Genomic DNA, 21,171 nt, shown 5'->3' on the forward strand with positions numbered 1-21,171 from the left:
TCCTCTCTTTAATTTGGAATTTATTTTTAAGGGTTAAATATGTTTTTTATCCTCATAAATATTGTGATTTTCACTTTAAGTCCTTAAAAAAAATTCCTTCAAAGAATGGTCCTCCTAATATTTTTCGTTACACTTTTGATCCTCCATGTCAACGTCCGTTAATAGAAGCTGGCGTGGCATTGCCACGTGAATTTTTTTGATGATTTAGCTTACATGTGACAGTGCCAACGTGGAAAAGATGCTGACATGGCATGTCACGTGGCTAAGGTGAACATTATATTTGAATCCATAAAAATTCGTAGCTAATCTATAACTAAATGATAGCTAACATTTAACAAATTCAAGAATTAAAAGATTTATCATGCAGGAACTGGGACAAATTTTACAAAATCAAGATGTACATACCAGCGTAATAAACTCACCATGCACCTATAAATGCAGTCGTACATACCAGCGTGTTACAGTTATGCATTAAAGGAAATAATAACCCAGGGATTATGTGATGATAAGCTCACAATGCACCTATAAATGGAATAACCTTTGAATTTTGTATTAATAAGCTCACCATGCACCTATCAATGTAAGTTGACAAGGAAAATTTATACATTCAATCCAATTGCATGATGTCATATAGAATTAGCAAATTTTGTTAACGAGCTAACTTATAGATTTAAACTTACGAGAAAACCCTTTTAGTTCCTTTTCCACCCATAATTTTCATTCTTTATCGTATGTTAAGTTAACAAGCTAACTTATACATTTAAACTTACGAGATTATCATTTTGATGAACAATTGTTTCAGCTGCAAGCATCTCGGTATTCAGTCAAGCATGCTTTGATATGAGACGCGCGAGAGTCCTATAGTGATTGTCCGTCCAGTCAATCATTAAAGCCACACTGAAATTCAACCAAAAGAAAAGATTGTCGATTGTCGTTTCGCACAAAAGAACCTTGAAATGCATAAATTTCTAGGGCTTCTTTGAGATATACTCACATGTAATCTGGGAGTATTGTTGATGAAATTGGAAGTAAAATGAGAAAATGAAAAGGAAATGGATAACCTTGAAAATTTCTAAATATAATTATTTTCGTAAATAGAAACAAAATTGCATTTTTTTTCATTTTGAAAAAAAAAATCATGAACTTTAAAAAAAAATATATATGATGAAATTTTAAAAGAATTCAAAATATAAAATTGATTTATAATATGTATATGGTGAAACAAACATATAAATTTAACACAGAATAAAATTTGGGTACCCAATAACTAAACCATATTATTATTATGCTACCGATTTTTATATGGATAATAAAATGGATACCCAAATTTATATTTTATCATTTGATTTGGATTTTTAAAAGTGTAATAATTTAGATACCAATTTGGTTAATGAAAACTGGTTTTTTTGCACACCCTTACTCCTCATACCATAAGCATATGTTAAACTTGTTAGATTAATATATATATTGATCATATGTTCCTGATATCAAAAGAACAACAAGATCAATAAAATAAAATGCGGAAATAGAATTAGAGGTTTTACCTTCATTCATTGTTGCAGTGTTGTAAGTGCACTACCTTTGATTCTTCCAAGCTCTTCCTCTCTCAATATAGATGGTGTATTTCTTTTGCGATGAGAGAAAGCTTTGGGGACCAAAGACTATTTATAGGCTTGATTATACCATTAAGAATTTAAAGCCATTAAAACTCATTACCACCCAATTAAATGGTCATATCAATTTACATTAAAACCAAAATAAATCATACCCTTTTCAGAACCAAAATCCCAAAACTATGGACCATATTAAAATTGGTTTATTATTAATAATTATTATGAATAAATAAAACCATTACATTCTCCCACTTGGTCCATAGAACTGATTATTGGCATAAATGAGTCATGGAAAACTTACTCAAGAAATAAATATGTGAATCATAGAGATAGTCTCTCTTAAAGTAAGTAGTCTCATCTATGTATTACAACATGTCTATTTTCAAGTATATATCTGTAATGTGGTAACTAACTTGATGAATAAACCAATGTTTACTCTTGGTCCAGATGTAACATATTTTCTCAAACTGATGTGCGCATGAAAATGAGAAAATATCACAATATAAGAGTTTTATTAATAAACTGTATGTATACAATCATAAGGAGGACCCAAGTCTCATGTTCTCTACATGATCCTTAAATTTTATTGGTGGCATGCCCTTAGTCAAAGGATCAGCGATCATTAAATTAGTACTAATGTGATTAATAACTATTATTTTATCTTTAACTCTTTCTCTAATGGCTAAATACTTTATGTCGATGAGCTTGCTTCGATTTCCACTTTTATTGTTCTTAGCCATAAAGACAGCTGCTGAATTATCGCAAAAAATCTTCAGAGGTTTAGAAACAGAATCCATGATTCTAAGCCCAGAAATAAAACTCTCAAGCCATACACCATGAGAAGTAGCCTCAAAACAAGAGACAAACTCGGCTTCCATAGTAGAAGCAGCAACCAAGGTTTGCTTAGTACTTCTCCATGAAATAGCTCCATCAGCCATCATAAAAATATATCCTGATGTTGATTTGCGAGAATCAACACAACCAGCAAAGTCGGAGTCTGAATAGCCGATCACATCAAGATTGTTCGTTGCCTATACATTAGCAGGTAATCTTTTGTTCCTTTAAGATCACTACGCCAAAACAGGTTTTTGGCAGCGCCCCTTAGACAGCGCTTTTCTCCAAAAGCGCTGCTACACGGTAAAAAAAAATAAAAATAAGGAAACTGAATACGTAGATGGCTTAAAGCGCTGCTAAATGGATGGTCTTAGACAGCGCTTTTTAAAAGCGCTGCTAAATGGCCTACCTTAGACAGCGCTTTTGAGAAGGTCCACCTTATACAGCGCTTCTCCCAAAAGCGCTGTCTAAGGCCTTAAAATTATTTAAATTAATCACAACAAAAGCGCTGTCTAAGGCCTACCTTATACAGCGCTTTTTAGAAGGTCACCTTAGACAGCGCTTTTGGGAGAAGCGCTGTATAAGGCCTTAAAATTATTTAAATTAATCACAACAAAAGCGCTGTATAAGGCCTACCTTATACAGCGCTTTTGACAAGGTCACCTTATACAGCGCTTCTCCCAAAAGCGCTGTCTAAGGCCTTTTAAATTTTTAAAAAAAGCGTTGTATAAGGCCTACCTTATACAGCGCTTTTAGAAGCGCTGCTATTGACCCCTCCTGTGCCAGCGCTTTCCTTCAAAGCGCTGTCTAAGGCCATTTTAATTTGTGAGCTTAGCCAGCGCTTTTCATAAAAGCGCTGTCTAAGGCCTTATTTACCAAATTTTTTTTTTAGTAAATTATAATATATGAATTCATTCAGTACGTTAAGACCCATTTTGTTTCCCTCGCTCCCACAACCTTCTTCTCACTGCGTTCATACTCGTTGCGTTCATCATCACTGCTTCTCCCAAAACCTCCATTCTTGATTCCTGCGTTCATCACTCACTTCGTTCATCACCGTTTACATTTTTGTAAGTGCATTTTCTGTTCGTTTCATCTTTCTTTATTTAGGGCAGTTTATTAGTGATAAAGGTTTGCTTCTGGGTTGATTCTTTTGTGGTTCATGTGTTAGGGCAGTTGATTCTCTTGTGTTAGGGCAGTTGATTCTTTTGTGTGTTAGGGCAGTTGATTCTTTTGTGGTATGTTAACAAATGTATATATTTTTGATATTAATCACCATGTCAAAGGGAGATGGTTTGTGTTAGCTTCCATTAGGTTTCTATTATACTGATGATGAATTGTAGCAAGTGTTAAATGTGATTGTTAGCATTGGCGTGTAAGTTGGATAGGATTAGATAGAACTGTTAAAGGGAGATGGTGTTAGTGTTAATGAAATAGTTAATTAGTGTGGTTAGTGTTAGAATGAAAAACTGAAATGCAAGTTTAGAAAATGCAGGTCAGCTGTTAGACAGTTAAAGAAAGGCTAGCTTGTTAGAATGGGAATGATGTGAGTCAAAGTTAATTGAATGGAACTGCATTGACTTGGCTTGTGATTTTACCTTGTTGAATTGTTTTTTTTCTGATGCCATGAAACTGAACTGATTAAACTTGAATTATGTTGGACTGCTGAACTATATTGCACATTTGAACTACACTTGTTATTTGCTTGAATGTGTTGGACTGGTTTGGAAAATATTTTGCTAAGTTGGATTGGTATTAAATTGGTTTTTGACAATGCTGAACTAGTTTTGGATTGACATATTACCCTACTTGAATTGCTTGTACTTTAGTTGATTACTTTACTGACTGATTGATACATTGCTTGATCTGTTTAATGTCTAATAAGCTGTTGTTTATTTTATAGGGTGTTCATTTCCTTAGGACTCAATTGAGGACTATTGCTAACAAGCTTTGTTGACATCCACAATTAAAAGGTAGTAACTTATTGCCTCTTCTTCTTTTTTTCATAGAAATGACTTATAATATAAGCAATTATATGATAAACGCGGAAATAAGTTGTTTATTCATATAGGGTGTTAGTCCTCTAAATTATTTCCAATCATTTGACATTCAATCATAATAAATATCCAAATTGTCATGATTTTAATAGCATAACTACAACATAGTTATAGTTACTTCACTTCATAGTTAGTAGAAGAATAGATATATATATATATATATATATATATATATATATATATATATATATATATATATATATATATATATATATATATATATATATATATATATATATATATATATATATATATATATATATATATATAATTTATTAGTTTGTAATAATCTTCTTTTTGTGACGCGAAAGTGTTTATCTTAGGAAATTCTTCTTTTATGTTGTTTTGAAATAGTTGCGTGAATAATTTAGGAAAACCATGGATAAAAAATGGATGTCTGCCGATCGATTGTCGAAAGAGTACGAGAATGGGGTATTGGAATTCGTTAAGTTTGCTGTTGAACATGTCAAAGACCCCAGTCGAATGAAATGTCCTTGCTTGGGTTGTTGTTATATGGGTCGGGTTGACGCAGATGGATTGAAATCGCATTTACTGATGCGTGGAATTGATCGAAGTTATACGTGTTGGATATTTCATGGTGAGAAAATTAACGAGAATGTTGAACAGAGGGAGAAAAGTAATACGACCTATGCTTCATACGACAAAGACACGGAAACATACGATTGTGATCGAGTTGAAGAGATTGTAGAAGCACTGGATGAAAATCTTCATGATTGTCCTGAAATGTTTGAGAGGATGGTAAGCGATGCAGAGAAACCGTTGTACAAAGGTTGCACTAAATTCTCACGACTTTCTGCGGTATTAAAGTTGTACAACTTAAAGGCGGGCAATGGATGGTCGGATAAAAGTTTCACAGAGTTGTTGGCCCTTATGAGAGAAATGCTACCGGATGATAATGTTCTTCCTAATCGAACCTATGAGGCAAAAAAAATGTTGTGCTCTATTGGCATGAGCTATGATAAGATACATGCTTGTCCTAACGATTGCATTTTGTTTCGTAACGAATATGCAATGTTAACTGAGTGCCCTAAATGCGGTTTGTCTCGATATAAGAAAAGATTATCTCCCGCAAAAGTCTTATGGTATTTTCCGATAATTCCGAGATTTAGGCGCATGTTTCGTAGTGAAACCGATGCAAGACATCTTACTTGGCATGCAGATGAAAGAATTATTGATGGAAAGTATCGGCATCCGGCTGATTCACCACAGTGGTCGAAGATTGATAATGATTATCATGAGTTTGGATCAGAAGCAAGAAACCTTCGATTGGCATTATCTACTGATGGAATGAACCCACATGGTCTTCAAAGTATCTCACATACCACATGGCCTGTGATTCTTATGATTTATAACCTACCTCCGTGGCTATGTATGAAGCGTAAGTACATGATGTTATCTATGTTAATCTATGGGCCTAAACAACCAGGGAATGACATAGACGTATACTTGACACCTCTGATCGAAGATTTAAAGATTTTGTGGGAGAACGGTGTGGAGGTTTATGATGGATATAGGAAAGAAAGTTTCAATTTGAGGGCGATGTTGTTTGGCACAATTAATGATTTTCCAGCATACGGGAATCTATCTGGGTATAGCATTAAAGGTCAACGTGCGTGTCCTGTTTGTGAAGACGGAACCGATACGATTCGATTGGAACTTTGCCAGAAGAATGTGTTTCTCGGTCATCGTAGATTCTTACATTCTAAACATCACTACCGTGGGTGGAGAAAAGCATTCAATGGAGACACCGAACATCGTAGAGCTCCACCCGCATTGTCAGGTGAACAAGTTTTTGAAAAGGTGAAAGATGTGCGTACTGAGTTTGGCAAGCCTTTTGCACATAAGATTGTGAAAGGTGGGTGGAAGAAAAGGTCGATATTTTTTGAATTGCCATATTGGAAGTCTTTGTACGTGAGACATTTTCTCGATGTTATGCATATTGAAAAAAACGTATTTGAAAGTGTTATCGGTACATTACTCAATATAAAAGGCAAGTCTAAGGATGGCCTTAAAGCAAGGCAGGACATGTTAAAAATGGGAATGAGAACTGAATTAGCACCCGTGAAGAAAGGAAGACGAACATATCTACCACCTGCCGCTTTTACTTTATCTAGAAAGGAGAAAAAAAATTTGTGTAAGTCTCTGAGTGAAGTTAAGGTTCCAGAAGGTTACTCATCTGATATCAGAAGACTTGTTTCTATGAAAGACCTCAAGTTGAAGAATTTGAAGACACATGATTGCCATGTTATAATGGAACATTTTCTACCGATAGGTATACGTTCTATTTTGCCAGAAAAAGTAAGAAGTGCCATAACTAAATTGTGTTTTTTCTTTAGGTCAATTTGTAGTAAGGTGATCGATCCCGAGATCTTACCAACACTACAAAAAGAGATTGTAATTACCTTGTGTGAGCTTGAAATGTATTTTCCTCCGTCTTTTTTTGACATAATGGTTCATTTAGTTGTTCATCTTGTGAAAGAGACACAGTTGTGTGGACCAGCTTATATGAGATGGATGTACCCTGCTGAACGGTATATGAAAATATTAAAAGGGTACGTGAAATCCCGAAGTCGACCAGAGGGTTGTATTGTTGAACGATACATTGTTGAAGAAGCTGTTGAGTTTTGTACTGAATATTTGTCTAACGTTCAATCGATTGGACTCCCCAGAGCTCAGATTTTCGACAAAATGGAAGGTAAAAAATTAATTGGGAATAAAATTGTGACAATATCAAGGGATGAACGGGATCAAGTTCATTTGTATGTTCTGCACAATAATAATGAGGTTGAGCCATATGTTGAAATGCACAAGGATGTACTCCGAAGGTTAAATCCGAACAGAAATGAAAATTGGATAGTTATAGAGCACAATCAAAGTTTCATACAATGGTTGAAGGATCATATTTATTTGAAGCGCTCTTCAGATCCTTCTTCGGTAACAGAAAGGTTGAGATGTTTGGCATATGGTCCAAGTTTGCATGTGTTTTCTCATAGCGCATATTCAATTAATGGATACACATTTTATACCAAAGAACAAGATGATAAGAGTACTATGCAAAATAGTGGTGTCACCGTGCTAGCTGAAGCAATGCATATATCAAGTATGAAGGACTTAAACCCCAAATATGCAAATTTGTCATATTTTGGAGTTATTGAGCACATTTGGGTGTTTGATTACGAGAAGTTTCAGATTCCCATCTTTGGTTGCAAGTGGGTGAATAGTAGTGGCATACGAATGGATAAGTCTGGATTTTTGCAAGTTGATCTTACTAGGGTGGGGTACAAAGATGAACCTTTTATTCTAGCATCTCAAGCTAAACAAGTGTTCTATGTGAATGACCCGAAGAGTACAAAATGGTCTATAGTGCTTTTCTCTAACAAAGTCACTGATGATAGCGGTGTCGATCAATGTGATATTGATGTTGAGAATGAGTCATGCATTAGACGGAATGAGTTGAATAGAAATGATGAAGTTGATGATCTTATACCGGATGAGTCATATATAAGAAACGATCATAATGAGGGAATTTGGATCAATTCATCCGTACGCATTGCTAAGAAACAAGTGATTAATATTCCAACAAAGAAAAGAAAGAGATGTTAGTGACTTAGGTAAATTATCCATGGTTTCTTTATTCTTTTGTTTTCAATTGCTTTGATTATAAGTTATATCTGATAATGCATGATTTCATTATATTTTTGTTTTCAATTGCTTTGATTATAAGTTATATCTGATAATGCATGATTTCTTTATATTTTTGAATCGTGATGAGTTTTAATGCATGTGATTAATGAAAATAGACTTTCTCCACGATTCCGGAGCCAATGGTATACTTTGTTTTTCGATTCGGACAACTTTTTCCCTGATTTTACTGTTGCTGTACTGTTACAAAAAACATGCTTCCACTCGGAATTTGGACGAATCGAGTTCATTTTTGAGTCCTTTGGCCCGTTTGTAGGCTACCATGTAATTTTCGTCCAATTCAATACACTTTGACTTTGACACTTACTTGATTTGTATTCATATTTGCTTAATATTGTGTTTATGTTTTTCTTTATTACAGATGGCTAGTAACGAGGATCACCCACATGGTGATGAGACCGTTGGTGGTGCGGAAAGGGAAATTAAACGTGGAATAACGGTTATGAAGAAAGTTATTCGAGATAGAGATCGAGGCGTTTTAATAAAAGTGCATTGGAACGAAGGTGGACAACTAATTGAGCCTAACGGTTCAACATTGACAAGTTTTATTGGTGCATTGGTAAGGAATGAAGTTCCAATTACTTGTGATAATTGGAGAAATAAACAATTGAACGAAGCTAAAGACAAAATATGGAGTGAGATAAAGGTACCATATGTGATGTTATTTGTTTTTAATGACGATTATGTCTTTAAATTAATTGTACTAACGCAATGTGTGTATGTTTTTCGTAGAGGTGTTTCGACATCGAAGAAAACAGAAGAGATCATTGTCTCAAATTGGCCGGAAAGTTACTAAGAGGGTTTAGAACCTTTTTATCAACCACCTTTCTTAGGGATACGGAAGGTACTTTTGTTGATGCAGAGCTTCCATCTAAATATGCAAGTTTGATTTCACCTAAAGAATGGGAAACGTTTAAATCCAAACGAAAAACCCAAGAATTTAAGAGTGTAAGTGAAACAAACCGGCAAAGAGCATCAAGTCCGGCGTATCCCTATAGAAAAGGGCGTGTTGGATATGGACGCTTAGAGCAGTCTATAGTAAGTATCTATAAATTGCATTGATATACTTGTTATATTTGATCATATTTTGTCATGAGTTATATTTGATCATATTATGCTTAATGTGTAGTTAACAAAGGAGAATAGTTCTGAAACATCTCTTCCGGCACATGTTTTGTGGAAGGAAGCCCGTGTCGGTAAGGATGGAAAGATTAAAGAAGACGTTCAACAAATATTTGAGAAATGTGTAAGTATAGCATTATTTAAGACAATAACACTTTGACTTTGACACTTTTGAATCGTCCAATTTCGAACACTTTGACTTTGACACTTACTTAAGACAATAACATTACTATTGTGTGTATGTTCATATGATTTTCAGGAGACTCTATCTCAATCTATAGTTCCATATGAAGACACTGATTGCAGGAGCATACTGAGTCGAGCATTAGATGTTCCCGAGTATTCTGGTCGGGTGAGGGGCAAGGGATTTGGGATCACTCAAAAATCCTTGAATATTAAAAAACAAAAGACTCCTAGCAATAAAGAACTGCAGCAAACTTTGGAAGCATTAAAAGCTGAAGTTCTTGAATTAAGAAAGGAAAGAGAAAGAGATCGAGCAGCGGGTTTTAAAGATACTAGTGACAAAGATAGTATCAATTGTAATTTTCAACCGACTATTCCAGAGGTAATTATATATCTTATTATGAAATTAAATTAGCTTAATTTATTTAATTGTCATATATACACATTAAAAATGTCATATTTATTATTGGTTTTAGGGCATTTCACCTTGTCACCTCTACTTAGCGAGACCGACTTATCGGATGGTTGGCAAGGGGAAAGTTCATAACAATTTGGGTGAATTACTTCACACTAAACCGCTCCCTACTGGATCTTTGAAAGTCTCGGTTGATATTGCTTTGGAGAAGGATGCGTTATTACCACATCCTGACGATGTTTCGGATGCAACTTTATTGGGAGATGCCATAGGTTCATTTGTTGCATGGCCGACAGACCTCATTATCGTAGGATATGAGGTATGCTTAAAACCATTATGAACCTTTAGGTATTCAAATTTTTTACGCGCATTTTACGTACACATTTTTTACATGTTAATATTAATTAGACTCCCACAAAATCCAAAGCAAAAGATAAGGGGATTGCGCGGGAAATCGAGTCAGTTGCATCGCAAAAAGAGGTACATCACAATTATATGCTATTTAGATTCCTGTTAATTCGTCATCTTACACTTCACCTTACTAATTATATGATATTTAGATTCCTGTTGCTAAGAAGACTGAAATTTCCAAGAGGACCGGGGCTAAAAAGAAAAATCCTTCCAAGTATAGAGCGTGCCTCCATACATATTTAGAAACGACAGATATTTCGGATGGATGTGTTCGTTTAATACCTATGGATGGAGCTATTTTTGGTTTTGAGTATGCCGAGCCATTGGGTAAAGAGGATTTTGATCAAATTTTGTATCATACGCAATTAAGCGTTGGTGTTATCAACACATACATGAGGTATATCCGATCTACTTTGTTTAAATTCTTGAACAAGTTATTTACTCGTTTCATATGAATAGTCTAAATGTTAATGATGTTTTTATATAAGGTATTTATATGACAAATTGATGGGTCCGCGTGGGTTGGAGCAAAGATTCTCATTCTTAAATCCCATGAAAACGAACTTAACCGAAATGATAAGAAAACCAGATGAAGTCAGGACGTATGTAGTCGAGCGCTTTATGGCCGACACAGATAGAGAAAAGTTGTTCTTTTTACCGTTTAATACCGGCGACGGGTTAGTTCTTCAATCTAAATTCATCTGTTATAATTTTTCATATTTTGACGTCGTGTAGAAAGTTTCCATCTAACATTTGTTTTATTACAGTGGACATTGGTTGTTGGTCGCGATAAATCCTTTTAAAGAAATTGTGTATTATTTGGATTCTTTACACAAGGATTGGACAACATACCCTGCTATGAAGACGATAGTTGACACGTAAGTGCAAATAACCCAATATTCGTGTGTATACTTATTTATTTATGTGAATTGTTCTAAATATTCGTTTATATTTCATTATAGCATTATACAAACTGTTCGAGCACAAAGAAAAATTCAAGTACCAAAGAGAAAAGCCAATAACATTACATGGAATAGAGTGGAGGTATATTAATTATCACAATTTTGATTATATTAGTGATGACACATGATAAAACTTAGGATATTTATCCATATTGTTTTTCCATGTGTAGTGTCCTCGACAGCGTAATAATATAGATTGTGGATATTACACGTTGAGGTTTATGAAAGAAACTCTTCTTATGGATCGAACAGATATTCCATCTGATGTATGGATTTCTAACTTATGAGTTATTTTCATATTTAACACATATTTCTCATAATTAAATAGATTTAACTAAATCATACTATGTTATATTATTATGTAGTACTTTGATGAATATAGATGTGCTTATTACTCAAAAGATCAGTTGGATGAAATTAAAGAGGAATTGTGTCAATTCATTATCGAGCTACAGGTTTTGTGAGGTATTGAACTCTTACTTTAATTTTGAATGTGATCTGAATAACTTTGAGTGAATTCCATTTGCTTACTACAATCTTTATTTGGTGTTGTTTCAGGTTATATAGCATATTTAGAAGATAGAACTAGAATGTGTTGAAATACATTTTGATTAGCATTTTTGGAGGTTATTAGAAATGTGTAGATTTTTTGTAAAGGCAAACATTTTCAAGTATATATATAAATACTCAAAAAACTGCTGAAATTAGAAGTATATTGTGTTGAACTATAATGTGTTTATAATGCATATAGATTTTCAAGTATATGTGCATATTCAGAAGATAGAACTACAATGTGTTGAACTATAAGGTGCATATAGATTGGATTCAAGCTCCAATTTATGAAAATCTGCTGAAATTTGCAATTTACAGGTGCTAAATAATGTGGTGAAAACGTATAAAAAGATCCTCCAAAATTTGGAGTCTTAGACAGCGCTTCTAGGCAAAAAGCGCTGGTAAAGGCATTTTAATTTTGACCTTAGACAGCGCTTTTATCAAAAAAGCGCTGGCATAGGTGGTTAATTCAACAAAATATAGTGTAAAAAAGCGCTGGCATAGGGTGGGCTATACCAGCGCTTTTTCTGTAAAAGCGCTGGTATAGCCCACCCTATGCCAGCGCTTTTTTACACTATATTTTGTTGAATTAACCACCTATGCCAGCGCTTTTTTAATAAAAGCGCTGGCATAGGGGGGGTTTAGACAGCGCTTTTTCAGTAAAAGCGCTGTCTAAACCCCCCCTATGCCAGCGCTTTTTTAGTTAATTTCAACATGAAATTAACTAAAAAAGCGCTGGCATAGGGGGGTTTTAGACAGCGCTTTTACTGAAAAAGCGTTGTCTAAACCCCCCCTATGCCAGCGCTTTTTTAGTAAATTAAGCGCTGTCTAAGACCTATACCAGCGCCAGTATAGCCAGCGCTTTTAAGCGCTGTCTAATGTCAAAAAAAGCGCTGTCTAATCCCTTGTTTGGCATAGTGGATATCTCAACACCTTTTTTGCAGCTTTCCAGTGATCCATACCTGAATTACTCTGATATCTTCCTAAGATTCCAACAGCAAATGCAATGTCGGGCCTTGTGCATACTTGAGCATACATAAGACTTCCAACAACATAAGCATATGGAATGTTCTTCATTTGTTCCCGCTCAAAATCATTCTTAGGGCATTGATTCAAATTAAATCTATCACCCTTGACAATGGGTGCAACACTTGGTGAACAATCTTTCATTCTAAATCTCTCTAAAACTTTATTGATGTAGGTTTCTTGTGATAGACCCAAAATTCCTCGAAGTCTATCTTTGTGGATCTTAATGCCAATGACATAAGATGCCTCACCCATATCCTTCATATCAAAGTTTTTAGAGAGGAATTGTTTCACCTCATGTAGAAAACCTTTATCATTGGTTGCAAGTAGTATGTCATCCACATACAAAATAAGAAAACAAATTTTACTCCCACTGACCTTCTGGCATTGATCCATGGGGTTTTCAATAAACCCAAATGAAGATATCGTTTCATGGAATTTAAGATGCCATTGACGAGAGACTTGTTTTAAACCATATATGGATCTCTTAATCTTGCAAACCAAATGCTCACCACTATTAGAAGAGAAACCTTCAGGTTGTTTCATATAAACCTCCTCCTCTAAATCACCATTAAGAAAGGTTGTTTTCACATCCATTTGATGCAACTCAAGGTCAAAATGTGCAACTAATGCCAAGATGACACGAAGAGAATCTTTCTTAGATACAGGAGAAAAAGTATCAGGGTAATTGATTCCCTCCTTTTAAGTAAATCCCTTAGCAACGAGTCTGGCCTTGTATCTCTCAATGTTTCCTAATGAATCTTTCTTGGTTTTAAAGACCCATTTACAACCAATGGTCTTTGCCCCATTAGGTAACTCTACAAGATCCCATACGTCGTTGTTTTTCATGGAATTCATTTCATCATTCATGGCATCATACCACAAATTTGACTCCTTGCAACTCATGGCTTGTCTAAAGCTCTCAGGATCATTCTCAGCTCCAACATTATAGTCAGATTCTTGTAGATACACAATATAACCATTAGGAATAGCTTATTTTCTTGTCCTAGTAGATCTTCTTAATGTTTGATCAACATTTTCTTGTGGATCTTGTTGTTCAACTAATTGTTCATCATCTTGATGACCAACTTGATTTACTGGATCATCAGTAGCTTGTGGAGTCTCAATGATTGGTTGATCAACATCCATTTGAACTTGAGGGATGTTGTAAATAGTAACCAATCTATTACTTGAAGTGGAAGGTTCATACTCTATATGATCATGCACATAAATTGAATTTTTGATTTGATCGCTCCCACTGGTCAAATGATTTTCAAGAAACTTTGCATTTCTTGACTCCACAATCCTAGTTGTATAAGATGGACAATAAAATCTATAACCTTTAGACCTTTCGGCATATCCAATGAAATACCCACTAATAGTCCTCGGATCTAGTCTCTTTTCTTGTGGGTTATAAATCCTCACCTCAGACGGACATCCCCAAACGCGCATATGTCGTAAACTCGACTTCTATCCTTTAAATAACTCAAATGGTGTCTTTGGGACAGCCTTGGATGGAACTCGGTTTAGAATATACACAACCGTCTTTAGTGCTTCATTCCACAATGATTTAGGAAGATTAGAGTTGCTAAGCATACTCCGCACCATGTTCAATAATGTTCGGTTTCTTCTTTCTGCAACACCATTTTGGTTCGGAGAACTGGGCATGGTGTATTGGGCAACAATCCCATGTTCTTGATGAAACTTAGCAAATGGACCAGGTGCTTGTCCACTCTCAGTGCATCTACCATAGTATTCACCACCCTGATCTGATCTCACTATCTTTATTTGTTTTCCACACTGGTTCTCAACTTCAGCCTTAAAGACTTTGAAGGCATCCAATGCTTCATATTTATTGTTAAGCAAATAAATATTCATATATCGTGAGTAATCATCTATGAAAGTGATGAAATATTTCTCACCATGTGCATCCATATCAAGACAGCATATGTCTGTATGAATTATTTCTAATATACTTGAACTTCTATTGGCACCTTTCTTAGACATGTTGGTCTGCTTTCCCTTAATGCAGTCAACACAAATTTCAAAGTCAGCAAAATCTAGAGTATTAAGTACCTTATCTTTTACTAACCTTTTAATTCTCTCTATGGAGATATGTCCTAATCTTCGATGACATAACATAGAAGAATTCTCATTAATATTACACCGCTTAGTGCCAGTTTGAACATGCATTGAACTATAAATGGATTCGATTTGTAAATTAATACGATAAAGACCATCAGACAATATACCATTCCCAACACATTCCGAATTATAAAATAATTCAAACAAGGTGTCTTTAAAATTAAAGGAATATCCAAAAGGTACAAGTCTAGAAACTGAAATTAAGTTTCGTGAGAAACTTTGTACCTAAAAGGTCCTTTCTAATTTCAAAACAAAACCATTATTCAAAATTAAATTGCAAGTTCCAATAGCTTCCACATGTGAGCTCATCCTGCTTCCTGATAGAACAGTCCGCTCACTTCCCACTGACTTCCTTAAGTTTTACATACCCTGTAAGGAATTTGTTATATGGATTATTGATCCAGAATCAATCCACCAGGTGTTAATATTAACATCGGTAATATTAGATTCATAACAAACAAATGAGAATAAATTACCTTTCTTCTCAAGCCATTCTTTGAATCCAGGGCATTCATTCTTCATGTGTCCTCCCTTTTTACAGAAGTAACACTTTGCTTCTTTCTTGATATCACCTTGCGGTGGTATTTTGAATTTTCCTTTCTGATTGGCTTGTGACTTGTTAGTTTTGAAAGCTTTGTTCTTCCTGCGAGTGCTTGTCAACAATGCACTCTCACTCTGTTCCATTACAAGTCTTTCTTCTTCCTAAACATACATGGTCATTAATTCATTGATTGATCATTTGTCTTTATGTGTATTGTAGGAGATCTTGAAAGACCCATACTCAGACGGAAGAGAGTTCAGAATATAGTGCACAAGGAAGGAGTCAGACATATCAACCTCAAGTTTCTTAAGTTGAGCTGAAATGTCATGCATTTTCATTATGTGCTCACGTACACCTTTCACATTGGTGAGTCGGTAGGAGGAAAAATTCATAATTAATGTCCTTGCCAAAGCTTTTCAGAAGTGACAAACTGATCGTCAATGGCTTTCAGCAAATCACATACATTCTCATGTTGATCGACAGAACCACATATTCCACCCGTGACCTTAGTCTTAATGAACATCACACTGGGTCGGTTGAATCTCTTCCACCGCTCGTATAGTGCGATTGCAGTTGGAGTACTTTCATCTGTAATTGCAGGTGGTTCGTCTTTTCTAATAGCATAATCTATGTCCATCCATCCTAGATGGAGGAGAATTCTTTCCTTCCACACCTTATAGTTATCTCCTCTGAGCTCGGGAATATCACATCGGATATCAGAAAAATTAGCAGATTGAGAAGCTAAAAAGATAAACAAAATTGATGTCAAAATTTGAGGCATAAATATTATCCAAATTGTATGTATTATCAATATAAACATACCATAAAATAAATTTTGCAACATAAAAATTACCTGTGGGCTAAATTTTAATGCAATAAGATTTAAAAAAAAAATTGTGATAGATTTTTCAAACCTCACAGTTTACGTGCATGACATAATTTTATTTTTCTATCCAAAATTAATACTTTATGATAAAACTATCAAATTATGTACCAATTCATAATTCTTGTGGGCAAGTTATGAAAATATTTTGATATTTTATCCCAATTAATCATACAAATATAATAAAAAATCCTGTAGGATAAAATTCATTATACCACGTATAATCAATTACAATTTTATGTCTAATAATTTATGTGACCTCAAAACTTTAAAAAAATAATCTCAATTAATTTAAGGATGTTGTGGCTAATTCAAATTAATCAAAATTATAACGATCACTAGACATAGTAACTCAATTATACGAGAGAACAAAATTATATAAATAAGATCTCATATACAATTGCTTAACAAAATAATAACATTATAAATCAATTTTAATTTTTTATACAAATTTAATTAAAAGATTAAATAATAAGGCATAATAATCAGTAAAAATGAAATCATATATATGGATATAAACATAATCAAAATACATGTTTAACAAAGCAGTCTAGCGGTAACATTCATGAATGTCATGGATCAGCCTACGTAGACAGTACATCAACAACACACTGATAACCTTTCAATTATCTTTGGCAAGTGTATCAACACCATTCTTCCTTTGCTCTCTTTGAATCCTTTCAACATATTTAATGCTGTAAAACTTTTGTTGGAATTAGATGCGAAAGATCCTTTTGTTGGACCAGAAGGAGGAGAAAGTGTTAAGGACGTTGCCGGCAGACTTGCATGAACAATGGCCGTAATTGTTTTTTTTCCTGTAGATTCCAAGTTGAATTTTTCATATTCATGCTATGCTAGCTCATCAGATTTGAGTTTTTCTCCTAGATGTTCTTTTTCTTGGAGGTACTTAGTGTTGTTACTTTCATCTTGAATTATCATAGAATAGATTTTGTTTATGGATGGTAATGGATCCATTAACATCACTTGAATCTTAATCACTGAAAACTTATCATTCAATCCCCGTTAAAAACTGAATGATTTGATCTTATGGTGTGTTACTTACTGTTTGATTTTGGTCCAAAGGGACTTTGCAGAGGAAGATTATAAAGGGTTTTGAACTATAATGTTTAGGCACTATATAGAATTGTCACATATTATACTTCACTTGTGATTTATCAAACACTTTATAGTGCAGCCTTAGACTAATATGGTGATTTTAAAAGTTTACATATAGTGTGAAGCGTTCACAAAATAATCAAGAGACACATTGAGAGAATCAAATGTATGTAATTGTTTGGTAGGTGATTGTTTGGTATGTAAATGTGTTATGTATTTTCGACTCAGATTTAAACTTATTTATTCTCTTGGCATCAAATGAATAAGTTAAACACTGTCTTATGAAAATATTTGTCCATAGATTAAGCGAGGATTCTAACATTAAAAAAAAAAAATTATGGTGTACTAATAATGTATTTATACATGTTCTGATTATATTTGTTTATGAGTAATAGTTGCTACATGTTTCTAGAATATCTGAAGTTACAATTCAATCTTTTTTAAGTGGTAGAAAAAAGAAATTTTCTAACAATTGAGTGATAAGACTAGACAATTCAATCTTTTTTATTTCCATACAATGCCTTGCTCAATAGAAAATTTTGATGATTCTTTAGAAATGGTTGGAGCACAAATTGGAAAATTTTACCTTGTATCCCCTTAAAATTAGTCTCATACCCCTACAAAATTTTAAAAATTCGCATTCTACCCTTAATTGGTTTTAACCAATTTACCATTTCATTTTTACCATTCAGTTGAAAATTTCAGAAATTACACGTTTCACACCCCTCGCACCGGAACTCATGCAAAAAGACTTCCGGTATGTATTTTTCCCAAACCGAAAGACTTCAAAAATGACTTCCGGAACACACACAAAAATGAACCGGAAGACTTCACGAAAAAGTTCCGGTTCAATCTGAAAAAATTTACAAACCGGAACACTTCTTGAAAGAGTTCCGGTAAACAAATTTACACATACCAGAACTCTTTGGAGAAGAGTTCCGGTTTGTGTTATATGTGTTCCGGTTTGTTTTTTTTTTTAATTTTTTTTAATCTATTTTTTATTTTGCAGGAATGGAAAATCTTTCCCAAATATGTGTAGATACTACTGATACGTTTATCACGACGGAAAGATTTGGTACACGAGAAGAGGTTATCAGATGGATTAAAGAGGTTGGAATCGATAATAAAATAATTGTTATTATCAATCGTTCAGATACTGAAACAGGGAAGAGAGGGAGAAGTAACAAATTAATATTTGGTTGTGATAAAGGTGGGAAACACAAGATTACTGATAGTGGTAACCAAAGTACGTCCAAGAAATGTGGATGCCCATTTAAAATCAGGTCGACTCCGGCGATAGATGGATCTGGTTTGAAGATTGATGTAAAATGTGGGTTACATAATCATGGTTTACCTGATAGATTAGAAGGTCATGCGTTTATTGGTAGGTTGACCACAAATGAGAAGCAACATGTCGCTGATTTGACAAAGAGACATGTACCACCTAGACACATATTGCTTTCCTTGCAAGACAGATATCCTGAGAATGTCACTCGGATTACGCAAGTATACAAGCATAAGAGTGTGATACAAAAAGAGATAAGAGGTTCTATGAGTGAGATACAACATTTGTTTAAGCTTATTGAGGATGCAGGCTATGTCTATTGGAGTAGAAAAAAGGATGACTCGGAAGTGGTGAGAGAGATATTTTGGGCACATCCTGATTCAGTTAAGTTGTTGAATATTTTTCTGATTGTGTTAGTTATGGATAACACCTACAAGACAAAAAAAAATATAGACAACCTTTGTTTGAAATTGTTGGCATGACATCGACCGAGTTGACTTTTGTTGTTGCATTTGCGTATATGGAGTCTGAGCAAACAAAGAATTTTTGTTGGGTATTGGAGAAATTAAAAGAGTTGCTTGTGAAGAAAGACATATGTCCACAAGTGATTTTGACAGATAGAGATCTTGTTTTGATGAAAGCAATTGAAAGTGTGGTTCACAGGTCAATTAATTTGCTATGTAGATTTCACATTAACAAAAACGTTGGTGCCAAATGCAAACAACATGTGGTGAATGACTTGCAAAAGACGATAGACACATTATGGATGGAAGTTGTCTGGGCTAGTGATGAGGTTGAGTATGGTCAACGGTTGCATCAACTTAAGCAAGCATGTGTTGATTATAGTGGATTTATTAATTATGTGAAAGACACATGGTTGACTCCACATAGGCATAGATTTGTTGGAGCGTGGATTAATCGAGTGCTACATTTGGGTAACACAACGACTAATCGGTACGTCTTATAATTTTGTATGTGTTATTTTTATATGTGATATTACTTCTATGTATTTTTTATGTGTTATTTTCAATATTTTTAGGGTTGAATCTGCTCATTGGAAGTTAAAGCAGATGTTAGGAAACAGTATATGTGACATGGTCAAATGTTGGGAAGCCATGAATAACAACTTGAGGTTACAACTGGGAAACATCAGAGCTTCTTTTCAAAAGAGTTTTTACGAAGTTGAGCACGCGCACGTAAGTCCCTTTTATGATTATTTGCGTGGTTCCGTATCTCGAGCTGCTTTGAGACATATTGCTGAAGAGTTATTGAGAGTTGATTATGTTGGAACTAACAGGCAAATATGTGGTTGTACTCTTAGAACATCTTATAGGTTACCTTGTGCTTGTGAGTTAGGAGGATACACACTAGGTGGTATACCAATACCCATTGATGTTGTTCATGTTCATTGGAGGAAACTAACTATGGAAGTTGAGTTAGAGGTAGGTGAAGATGATGGATCAGAGGTGGATATGACTTCTGCAATGGATGAATGGTGGAGACGATTTAGGTCATTAGATGTTATTGGGAAAAGGGCATTAAAGAGTAGGGTATGTGAACTAGCATACCCAACAATGACTCCATTGTGTCCACCACCTGAGAAACTAAAAACCAAAGGAGAAGTGAATAAGAAAGGGAAAAAACCAGCAGAATATGATGTTTATAGAGACCCTTCGTATCATGAATATGTTGATAAGGCATCTCAATCTTCACAAAGGCAATCTCAACCATCACAGACTTCGAAGAAGATAAAATTATCAAAGAAGCAACCACAATTCATTCTTCAATTTCCTAATCATATTAGGTCATACATTGAAGATGTAGTTAATGTTGAAGCAGATGTTAATTGTGGATTTAGAATCATTGCATCATTGCATGGATATGGTGAGGATGGTTGGCCAATGGTTCACAGAGAGTTGGGGTTGGAAATAATAGACAAGGATATGTCAACTTTGTATGACAAGTTATTTTCTAATCGGTTATCAAAAGTGAGAGAATCTTTGATGATAGAATCATTTGGTTCACAGCCACCTGAAAAATGGTTGAGTCTATCAGATATGGGTTACTTGATAGCGAATCACTATAATGTTGTATTTGTCTGTTTAGGCAATCCGTGCATGACTTTCTTTCCGATGACAAGTTCACATTCACCAAATATCTCTATTTATTGCATTGGTTTTGTTAACCACAATCATTGGGTTCAGGTACGTATTATGTTATATACCTAAATATTTTAATTATTTCACTACATTATTTCAGTTAATATTTTATGTTATATAACTTAATATTTTAATTATTTTACT

At 34.4% G+C, this 21,171-nt stretch overlaps 1 protein-coding gene across 3 annotated transcripts; it reads left to right on the top strand.

Moving 5' to 3' along the window:
* Window positions 1-3,224: 3,224 nt before the first annotated feature.
* LOC127075489 (uncharacterized) lies at window positions 3,225-11,785 on the top strand. Of its 3 annotated transcripts, XM_051016960.1 has the most exons (14): window positions 3,225-3,517; window positions 4,351-4,420; window positions 8,589-8,873; window positions 8,960-9,265; window positions 9,357-9,473; window positions 9,609-9,914; window positions 10,009-10,266; window positions 10,356-10,427; window positions 10,508-10,755; window positions 10,847-11,035; window positions 11,126-11,236; window positions 11,321-11,402; window positions 11,491-11,586; window positions 11,686-11,785. In XM_051016960.1, the coding sequence occupies exons 3-14, from the start codon at window positions 8,589-8,591 to the stop codon at window positions 11,782-11,784; spliced, it is 2,169 nt and encodes a 722-aa protein (XP_050872917.1). In that variant the 5' UTR covers window positions 3,225-3,517; window positions 4,351-4,420; the 3' UTR covers window position 11,785. The 3 variants fall into 3 exon arrangements, with proteins under 3 accessions (XP_050872917.1, XP_050872918.1, XP_050872916.1); XM_051016961.1 differs by lacking the exons at window positions 3,225-3,517; window positions 4,351-4,420 and adding an exon at window positions 7,738-8,136; XM_051016959.1 differs by lacking the exons at window positions 3,225-3,517; window positions 4,351-4,420 and adding an exon at window positions 8,288-8,491.
* Window positions 11,786-21,171: the final 9,386 nt, after the last annotated feature.

Source organism: Lathyrus oleraceus, chromosome 4, assembly GCF_024323335.1.
Source record: "Lathyrus oleraceus cultivar Zhongwan6 chromosome 4, CAAS_Psat_ZW6_1.0, whole genome shotgun sequence".
Taxonomy (NCBI): Eukaryota; Viridiplantae; Streptophyta; class Magnoliopsida; order Fabales; family Fabaceae; genus Lathyrus; species Lathyrus oleraceus.